General features: G+C 36.7%; 1 protein-coding gene across 1 annotated transcript; it reads right to left on the reverse strand.

The window, feature by feature from the left end:
• Positions 1–4502: 4502 nt before the first annotated feature.
• On the reverse strand, positions 4503–9437 carry LOC128317712 (mucin-2-like). Its single transcript, XM_053231484.1, has 5 exons — positions 9303–9437; positions 8459–8622; positions 7782–7855; positions 6033–6181; positions 4503–5946 (listed from the first exon to the last, which is right to left on the reverse strand). Exons 1-5 carry the CDS (start codon positions 9364–9366, stop codon positions 4949–4951), a joined length of 1449 nt encoding a protein of 482 aa, XP_053087459.1. The 5' UTR covers positions 9367–9437; the 3' UTR covers positions 4503–4948.
• Between the last annotated feature and the right edge of the window lie 1335 nt (positions 9438–10772).

Genomic DNA, 10772 nt, shown 5'->3' on the forward strand with positions numbered 1-10772 from the left:
CCTCTACTGGACCCATTTGGATCTTATCTTTTACGTCTATGCAGCACAAGGAACGCTTTCAGTGTCACAGTCAAGGTGAATAGATAGCGACAGCGATACAGCGCACACAATGAAGGGTTTATAGTTTAATTGACTAAAGCTGTTAAGGAAAGAAAACAGTTACATGTTTTTTTTTTACTCATGATGGACTGTGGCCTCTTTAGATCATCAGGATCTAGTTATAATGAATAACAAATATGAAAATATGGTGTGCATAAGTGACAGGAATCATTTGAAATCAGCTTGATTAGTAAATGTTAGCTACCTGTTTTAAGACTCATGTTCTGCTTGTTTTTTCATAAAAGTAATTGGGACTATCTTGGAGTGAAATAAATAGGACATGAAGTAGAGAGACAGATGCAAGAGCAGGGTTTCAGGATTTATTAAAACCAATTTACCAGACAAACCAAAGGGCTAGATTGTTAAGGGAAGGAGGAATCACTGTGGAACTGCCTAGTGGACATGCCCTCTCTTCATGAGGAACTGGCAGAAATCTCTGGTGTTTTGGAGTCCATCTCTTTGGCTGAGGTTACTATCAGTCACTCTCTCTCTCATTTCCAGTAACTGCTTTATCCTGGTCAGGGTCACGGTGGATCTGGAGCATATCCTTGGAACACTGGGTATGAGGTGGGGATCCACCCTGGATAGGAGGCCAGTGCATCCCAGGGCCTGAGGTTATTATGGCAAACCTTCATAGCAGTAAGTCTGCAAGGGTGGATGAGATTTGGCTGTTGGAGTCATTGGACAAGGTTGGGGTTGAATGCTGTGTGGAGATCTGGGGCAATGCATTTGAACTGGCATTGAATGCATTGCCCCAGATCTCCACGCAACATTCAACCTCAATGTTGTCCAGTGGTCCATATTTAAAAAAAACAAAAAAAGGGGTCTATAGGGTTTGTTTCAATTATAGTGACTCACAATCCTTAGCCTTTCTGGAGAGGTCTATGCCAGGGTTCTGAAGAGGAGACTCTGTCCAATAGTCGAACCTAGGATTCAGTGCAGGTTCCTCCCAATGTCCACAGAACAATGGACAAAGAATAGCTTGCCCTTGTTTATGTATTTTCTCTCTCTTGGCATTGGTCAAATGTGTTTCCTCTAGGCTCAGTCTTCTATAATGTGCTGTTTAACCAATTATGATTTTTGACCTCTTGCTATAATGATGCAGGAGACACTTAAAAATTACGCTTTTCCACTTTCTCAGCTAAAGAAGCAGTCAAAGCAAACACAAATCAAATTCACCTGGTGGAAAAGCCAATTCACTGAAGGGGAAAGGACTTGAGGAGTGAAAGTTGTGCATTTGATTTGAGGATTTTGCATTTGATCCTCTGTATTTTTGCACTTTCCTGCAGATTGTCTTTAATGAGTTGAACACAGTAGATGGTAAAATGATGTAAACACAGCTTACATGCTTGTTCAAATCCATTTTATTAGTCTCGTGCTGATTACAATAAACACTACACAGTTACAGTAAACAAATCAGTTAGGAGATAAAGATAAGATTTAATAAGAGATAAGATTTCTATTTTTTTAAATAAATAGCAGTTTATATTTATTTATGTAGTGTAATGTTTTGCTATTTGTGATATTTACCTGGATTTTATCTTTCCTGGGCAACTCAGGATCCACATAAAATTTCACTATCTTTAATGTTCTTAATGCAAGAATTAGTTCTTTAATTTATTTCCCTTTAAAATTCATTGAGAAAGCCCCAAATGGCTATGTGTTCACTATATCTGCCCACTTCATGGTGTATAACAAATAGTGCATTATGGGCTGTATTCAGAGTTGAGTTATGCCTGTGCAGTGAAGACTTAATAGCAAAATTTTGCATATCACTATTCAGACCTCAGACATAACCACAGACTTGAACATTATTCAGACAGCTGAGTGAGATTTTTAACATAAACAAATATAAATCAATAAATATCAGGCAACCACAGAGACATGAATGGGCTGCTCTGAAATCTACTTAAGCACGTGCATAACCTGACTCTGAATACAAGGAACTTTCCCAGAACTAAAGTCACTCCAACAACGCACCATGTAAAATTAAGTCATCAAAAAAAAAGTGACTCCAATAAGTGACTGTGGAAACTATCTACATGCATGTAATATCATAGTTAGGAGATATACATATAAAAATATGCGAACATAAAGTATTTCTTAAGTGACAAACATTTTTCAGCACTTTTTCAATATTAGCAATTTGCTCTGACATCTCTCCTGGATAATGAATTTATAATATGAAATTTGCAAATGTGAGATTAGCTCAGTCGCATTTGATTAAAGAGAGACAATATCTGTGATAAACAGTTATTGAAGTTAGTACAATAACTGTACAGCCCAGTGTAATAAGGCTTAAGCATCTCATTTCTACATACTTCATTATCAATTTATTAGTAATCATGTGTCTAATCATGTGATCTAAAATAATTTCGAAACATAAATAAGCAGGATGCCCTGTTTTAAAAATCCATTTCACTCAGAAATTTGCTTGGATTGGATTTTGCTTTAACTGCTCTATGTTTGGATTGGACGTTTGGATTTTGGATTTTGCTTTAACTGCTTTTTGTTTGGATTGGACTTTGATTTATGCTAATTTAATTGATCATTGATGAACTTTGTTCATTACAGCTTTAAAAATGCATTATATATTAAAAAAACAACATTTTCTATGAAGTTTTCATTCAGAGATCTTTATAAACTATTATGATTTTGGTATTATTGTTTGTAAGAATATTTGTTGTATGCAATATGTTTAGATTATATGACACAGTCATTTGTATTTAATTGCTTTCCAAGTAAACACTAAAGTACTACATCTAACTACCAAACATTTTGATTCATTTTGATTCTCTGCAATGGAAACCCTGTATTTGACTCTAACAGTTTGTCTTAGACTGAGCTACATATCATACAGTAGATATACAATTATGTAAACACACATCCTGTAAGGAACTTGTTTTCAAGCTCGTTTAATTCCATTTCATTTGTTTTGTGCTGTTTACATCAGGCATTGAGACAATGTAGAAAAAATCTGCATCTATTCCTCTAACGATTATGTGAAAATGACAGTAGTGATAAGAAAAAAGAAAGATACTGAATTGAGGAAGTATGGTATAAAATTTGCGAAGGCAGGTTTAAAACATAGGTTCTTGAATCATATAGGAAATATAAGATCAATGATTGATGTTAAAAGTTTGTTAAGGAGTAACTCCAGTAAATTTCATGAAACATGTAACAAAAACATGATCTTAAGATGTATTATCACTTATTTAAATAATTTCTGACCAAACAAAAGTGATTTTTTTTTCTACAAAAAAGGAGGTTGTCCTTAGACATGAGTGTGGCAACATGACATCCTGCAGGCAGATTATTTCATTCCCACTCTGTAAAAAATCTATCTGATTCAAACATGCGGTTTACCTAAAACTAGTGAAAGATCATTGAAATTCGGATTTTGTAAATGTCTGGTGTTTGAGAGGTGAAGTAGTTGTAGGAGGTTTATGGGTAGGCTATAAATGAGAGACTGGAGAAAACTGAAGAAAATTTTAAATTTTTGGTAGTGAAAAATTACAACGGCAACTGATATATTTTTCTTAATAAGTAATTTTTCGTAAAAGTTGCTACACACGCGGTCATGGTTTCTGAACTTCTTAAAGCTGTTTTTTTATACAGGTTTTTCTTTGACTTTGATAGTTTTTCCTGAATGTCCCACAGACAATCCGGACATGCTTAGGCACTGAACGCCAAGTAAAATTCTTTCATACATTTAACACTTTTAATATCAACTGAAGTCCAGTACCAACTAATGCAAATCAGGAAATGGACCCATAACCATCAATGAATGTGCAGGCCAAGCTTCTCACTTCAATTCACATGGCCCACGACTCTTTCATTCAATTCACACTATGAGTTTTTCACTATGAGCAATTAATATGTTGTGCAAATTATCTGTATTGAGAAGATTATTATAAACATCTTGATACTGCATAAGATAAAATGAATTTTATTATACTAATGAAACAATCTTAGTGTGCACAAAACCAATTTCCACATATCAGGTTTAAAAACAAACATTTATTGAAGTGCTGCTGGTTATAATGCTTCAGTGAGCTTTTCACTTCATTTTAGGGTCCCATTGCTTCACATTAAACCTCATGCAAAGTGAAAACAAAGATGAGACTGAACACAGACATACAATAATCTTTTTCATCATTAAGTTTATTTGAAGGCACAAACACAGCAGGCTTTCTGAAGTCATGATCAGTTCATGGAAATTAAAGGACTCACATATTTTGTCTGTAGAATATTTGACATGTGAAAAGGACCAAAATTCCCTGTCAATCAGCTGTCAGGAATTCCCTCAGTCGAATCCCCGGCATGATGAGCGCTAGTTTTGTGTTGTGCTTTTCTTTATGTTGCCATGTTCTTTTGTTTCTGTTTTAATCCTGTGTTTAGTACTTGATTCGTTTGTCTATGTATATCCTGCTATTTCTTTATTTATCTTGCATTTCTAGCTTTAAATACAAGCCTTGTTCTCTAGTTCCAGTTCTGCATGTATTGTTTCCAGGTTTTGACCCTCAACTTTTTTTTTTCTGTTTTCCGTCTAACGATTATGGATCATTCTAGTTTGTCGCTGTCTGCCTGTGCTCTGACACCTGCTCAGATCCTTGACAACGATTAGAGTGCTCTTAGGATCCCTGACAAAAACCAGTGGAGTTGCTCTTTAAAATCAGAATATTATACTTTAATCAAGCCTTTCAAGGTTTCATTTTATGTGTTTCAATGTGAATTTAATATCATGATATATGTCTAATTACAAGAAATTTTTCTTTTTTTTAAACAATTTGATTTAATGGTTTTAGTAATGGTAGGAGAGTGGTTAAAAGAATGGTTCCACCCTGTTTCAACAGACTACAGTAGTTGTAAGAGTGGTGTTTGGAGGAGTGGTGGTTGGAGTAGTTGTGAGAGTGGTGTTTGGGGGAGTGGTGTTTGGAGTAGTTGTAAGAGTGGTGTTTGGAGGAGTGGTGGTTGGAGTATTTGGAGGAGTGACGTTTGGAGTAGTTGTAAGAGTGGTGTTTGGAGGAGTGGTGATTGGAGTATTTGGAGGAGTGACGTTTGGAGTAGTTGTAAGAGTGGTGTTTGGAGGAGTGGTGATTGGAGTAGTTGTAGGAGTGACGTTTGGAATAGTTGTAAGAGTGGTGTTTGGAGGAGTGGTGTTTGGAGGAGTGGTGATTGGAGTAGTTGTAGGAGTGGTGTTTGGAATAGTTGTAAGAGTGGTGTTTGGAGGAGTGACGTTTGGAGTAGTTGTAAGAGTGGAGTTTGGAGGAGTGGTGATTGGAGTAGTTGTAGGAGTGGCGTTTGGAATAGTTGTAAGAGTGGTGTTTGGAGGAGTGGTGGTTGGAGTAGTTGTAGGAGTGACGTTTGGAGTAGTTGTAAGAGTGGTGTTTGGAGGAGTGGTGGTTGGAGTAGTTGTAGGAGTGGTGGTAAGACATGACATAATTATGTGAGTGGGACTAGTGGTTAAAAGAAAGGGGTCACAAGTTAATGGATAAGGAGTGTGTGGAGTAGTGTTTGGAGTAGTGTTTGGAGTAGTGGCTGGAGTAGTGGCTGGAGTAGTGGCTGGAGTAGTGCTTGGAGTATTGGCTGGAGTAGTGGCTGGAGTAGTGCTTGGAGTATTGGCTGGAGTAGTGCTTGGAGTATTGGCTAGAGTAGTGGCTGGAGTAGTGCTTGGAGTATTGGCTGGAGTATTGGCTGGAGTAGTGGCTGGAGTAGTGCTTGGAGTATTGGCTGGAGTAGTGGCTGGAGTAGTGCTTGAAGTATTGGCTAGAGTAGTGGCTGGAGTAGTGCTTGGATGGGAAGTGCTGGAGACACTCGTCGGTGCAGGATCTGATCCTGCTATGACTGAGTGAAGAGGTTAGTGTTAGTATTTTTCATTATGATTGTTATGTTATATTTTGCACTTTAGATAAGTCAGTATTTTTTCTTACCCTTTGTGAATTCTGGGTTGATTTTCAGGCCGTTTATTTCATTTCTGCCACTGATGGCAGCTAGAAATAGGTATTTTATCACGATGGAATTGGTTTGGTCCGAGTTGAATTTGATGGTGGCCTGAACAACCACAGTTCCAGCCTTGTTACTAGAGATGGAGCCAGAGAGATAATAATTACACAAGATTATAATCTGAATCTTTTATTCACTAAAGGATATGCATGTCACTGGCTGATGTGCAGATTTCTTCACAAATTTACAAATGCCTGAAGCATTAGCATAAAAGCCATTTAGCAGGTGAGGGGAAGAAAGCCATGCAGGTTTGAGTTAGTCTGTGTCATGTACACCATATGACCAGTCTTGGTAATAAGAGTTGGCCTGGGGAAAGTTCAAATGAAAAACTTATCCAAGGTGAGCCATTCTTTTGCCCACTAAAAGGTATTCATTGTGAAAGAACAAGTTCCGGTGTCATTTTAGAATAGATATTGTTGCTGCATGCAGAACCCAAGTGTTATTTAAGGTTGTAGATTAAGTTTATGGCTACAAGGAGGATCAAGAGGTTAGGTGTGTCTAGTAAAGGGGCTAGTAAACACCACCACTGATACTACAGCCAATAGGATGGCACTACCATGTCCGTGCTTTTGGGCGATTGATAGGAATTAGATTACATGGTGTCTTGTGTTACAAGTTTTGATGTTAAATTGTTGGATAGTTATAATTTTACTAGAATTTTCTAACTAATAACTGTGTACATGTCATACAAAGTTAGATTCAGATGGACTTTTGAACCTGGTTAAAATGTTCACAAGTTGGACACCGCTGACTAACTAGCTAACTGCTACCTGAATATATGCATTATTGGAAACTGTTCCTGAGCATCATCATAAGTGCTGGATTGAAATCACTGACTGAATAATTGTTGTATTTAACTGTACTTAAGTTGATTGCGTATATTTTCATGGTTTTGAAAAACCTCTCAGAAATCCTATTGCATTAGCTTGTGTCAGCTAAGTAGTGTTTGCGATCAGTGATGATGATGTGGAGTGATGCAGTGTGCGAAAGTCATTTCTGAGTTTAGTTTCCAACTTTATGTTCAAAGGCATGTAAAACACACTGCTTCATTCAGTGAATCTCATACTATGTAACTGTTTTAAGAGCTTTTAGCACTGAACTAGGTTAGCTAGTTTGTGCTTCATGGAAGTGTGTGTGTGTGTACTGTATAAATACCTGTGATATACACAATTAAAATGTTTAAAATGTAATTTAAACTGTGCCCATATGCAGATACATATATACAGTTATTAAAGCACATCATTTTTAATGCATAATGTGTTTTAATCCTCCTCTACCTTTCATCAGTGTCAGTTTCTGACCACAGCTCCAACATTAGCTGAATATTTTTGGTTGTTGGACTGTATCTCAAGCCAGCAATGACACTGAGGTGTTTAAAATACACTGCTGTACTGAGAAATGAACCACAACCCAAATCAGATCTGCTCAGTGGTGGTCTCTTTCCATGTATGAATGAGCTGGCCAATATGTGTAAATACAAGGTAAGTGTACCACTCAGAAGCCACTTTCGGGCTGATCTCAGAGTTTCGTTGTTGGAAACGTTCACTCATTCTCTTTCTCACTTTCAGTAACCGTTTTTTATCCTGGTCGGGGTGAAATAAACCATTCAGATTTGTGTACTTATAGAATAAAACCTGATGCTTGATGAGGAAGTAAACTGTTATTTAAGGTCATACCTGAAGGTCATGGCTGTTACACCTCGGTACAATGTGTGTGTGTCACAAGTGGGGCAGCCGTAGACAGAGTAGAGCTGGGAAGAAAGAACAAGTTCACGTTTAGAGATTCTTAAATCTTTCTTTTCCTATAATATTAAGTCAAGGCAGATTGTTACATTTTGACTTACAACAACCAGACATATCTCAATGATCTAGCTGACATTTCTAGCTTTTTTTTAATTCTTACATTGTCTCACTGGTGAATTTGTCTAAAAAAAAGTCCATATTTGGATTTCCTTCAGTTGTTTCTTTAATTTTGAACTCTCACTGAGTGACGAATCTGAACTCAGTCATGAATTTAGAATTTTATGCAGATTTTTTGAAATCTAGAAAATGCAAATTGACAGAATTGTCAGAAAAGATTAGGTGAATCTTTCCTTTACATTGCTGTCAAATTACAGGCTGATAGCAACAACCTGTGATAAGACCAACACTGGAAATATTGAAATTATTGAGTGAATATCAAATCCATTTTGATATTCAGTAATTGGCACATGAGACATTGAAATATGATAAAGACTGAGCTTAGATAGAGTGTGATGTGCATGTCTTGGATTTGCTCTTTAGACATGACAAATCTCATAATGAATAAAGTTATTTATTTTTCCTGTAAGACGTTAACAAGGTAAATCGCTCACCGCACTGCTAATGTCCTCATACATCACATTATAGTCTTGAGATTTAGTGTTGAGGAGAGAATCATTGTAGATGCGGTTGGCGATGTCCATGGTGAAGTCATACGTGAAGGACGGTTCCGTGTTCGCTGCTTTTGACGTCACCAAACTTGCACCTTCAGCAGAGCCTGCAGTGGGAAAAAAAAATTGTCTGTCATATATTTATGTTGACAGAATGATCAACATTTCATAAATATTACCATTTCATTTATTCTGATCATAATTTTTGCTTAAGAATGAAGCTATAGGAGCTACACCTGTTCGTTACTATAATAGATTCAGTTTAATGGCTTTAATACAGAAAATTCCAATAAATCACAAATTACATCAATTTTATATGAGTGTTTGACTGTATAAATTTTTGATAAGGATAATATTTTAACACTAGAGTGAGTTTGATCTCAATTCAGATCAATTTAACTCAACAAATATAGCAACAAAGGAATGTAAAATAAAAAAAAATCCTCTTAAAAACATATTAAAAAAAAAAAAAAAACTAAAATAATGTTTTAATTGAGGAACTTGCAAAAAGTTCCACATATGACTACAAATTTGCCATCACTGCACTACACAATCTGACTTTAACACAGTCTAGATTTTATTTATTTCAAATATTTTACTTAATTCATTAAGACATCATTTGTTTTTGTTACAGTTATTTGAGACTGTACTCTACAGACAAGTTTAAAATGATTCACAGCTTATTTATCATTGAGGAATAACTAATGTTACTCATAACTACAGGCAAAACAACTTAGAGTCATCTCTAAAGACAGAGCATGAGCTTCAGACTAACCATATTTCTTACCTGACATCACTAACACAGCGATGCAGAGAGCCGCCCATGCGTACCGCATCATAAAGACCTCCATGTGGAAGGAACGCAAAGTCAGTGTTGGATGTGGTGTAGAAATATTCTGAGACGACAAAGTCTGCGAGTACAGCTCAGCAAATCAAAAAGATCTCACTGCAAAGCAGCTGATATCCCTTATGAACAGCCCGACATACGGAAACAGGTGTGGCTAAAAAAAAAAAAAAAAAAAAATACAAAGAGAAAGAAACTTTTTTTTTTTTTTTTTTTTAATTAACGCATGTTACTGTAACTCTGATTCATTAACTGGAATCATGGCTGGTTTGTTTGACAGAAAGCATTATCTACATCAGCTTGTGTCAATAATTTATGAAATCAGTACTTTATGTTCTATAGAAAGCTTCTATAGAAAGATTTGCTGAACTAAATGCAACACGGTGTTTTAGCTCAAGGTCATGAAGGTCACACCTTGAATGTAGCTGAATGTATATATATATATATATATATATATATATATATATATATATATATATATATATATATATATGTGTGTGTGTGTGTGTGTGTGTGTGTGTGTGTGTGGAGCACAAGGAACACTTTCAGTGAATAGATAGTGCCAAAGATACAGCGCCCACAATGGTGCATTTACAGTATGTAACTAAACCTGACAACGAAAGAAAACAGTTAAACCGTAAGTTTATTTTTACTCATGATGGACTGTGGCCTCTTTATGTGAAAGGAATCATTTGAAACCAGCTTGATTAGTAAATGTTAGCTACATGTTTTAAGACTCATGTTCTGCTTCTTTTTTTTTCATAGAAATAATTGGCACTATCGTGGAGTGAAATAAATAAGTCAAGAAGTAGAGAGACAGATGCAAGAGCAGGGTTTCAGGATTTATTAAAACCAATTTACCAGACAAACCAAAGGGCTAGATTGTTAAGGGATGGAGGAATCATTGTGGACATACCTAGTGGACATGCCCTCTCTTCCGGACAAAGTGGCAGACATCTCTGGTGTCCATCTCTTTGGCTGAGGTAAGTATCACTCTCTCTCTCTCACTTCCAGTAACTCCTTTATCCTGGAGCCTATCCCAGGAACACTAGGTATGAGGTGGGAATATACCTTGGATGGGACGCCAGTCCATTGCAAGGCCTGGGGTTGTTATGGCAGTTAGAAACCTTCATAGCAGTAAGCCTGAAGAGGTGGATGAGATTTGGCCGGAGGTGTGTTGAAGGCACTGGACAGTGTTAGGGTCTGTAGGGTCTGTTAGGTTGATCTCTTCAGTGTTACATGGGGCACTGCCTCTGAACTGGCAAACTGGGACGGTGGTCCCCCTTAGGGTTTGTTCAAATTATAGGAAATCACACTACTCAGGTCTATTTCATGGTTCTGAAGAGATTCTGACTCAGTGCAGGTTCTTCCCAATGGCCATTGAACAGTGGACTAGTTCTTTACTCTTGCACA

Source organism: Pangasianodon hypophthalmus, chromosome 29 (genome assembly GCF_027358585.1).
Source record: "Pangasianodon hypophthalmus isolate fPanHyp1 chromosome 29, fPanHyp1.pri, whole genome shotgun sequence".
Classification (NCBI taxonomy): Eukaryota; Metazoa; Chordata; class Actinopteri; order Siluriformes; family Pangasiidae; genus Pangasianodon; species Pangasianodon hypophthalmus.

Coding starts and splice junctions, on each gene's coding strand:
- LOC128317712 (XM_053231484.1), bottom strand. CDS start 9,366: ATGGAGGTCTTTATGATGCGGTACGCATGGGCGGCTCTCTGCATCGCT. Junction 7,856..8,458: donor ATGAGGACATTAGCAGTGCG/GTGAGCGATTTA, acceptor CTTTCTTCCCAG/CTCTACTCTGTCTACGGCTG. Junction 6,182..7,781: donor GTAACAGCCATGACCTTCAG/GTATGACCTTAA, acceptor CTCCATCTCTAG/TAACAAGGCTGGAACTGTGG.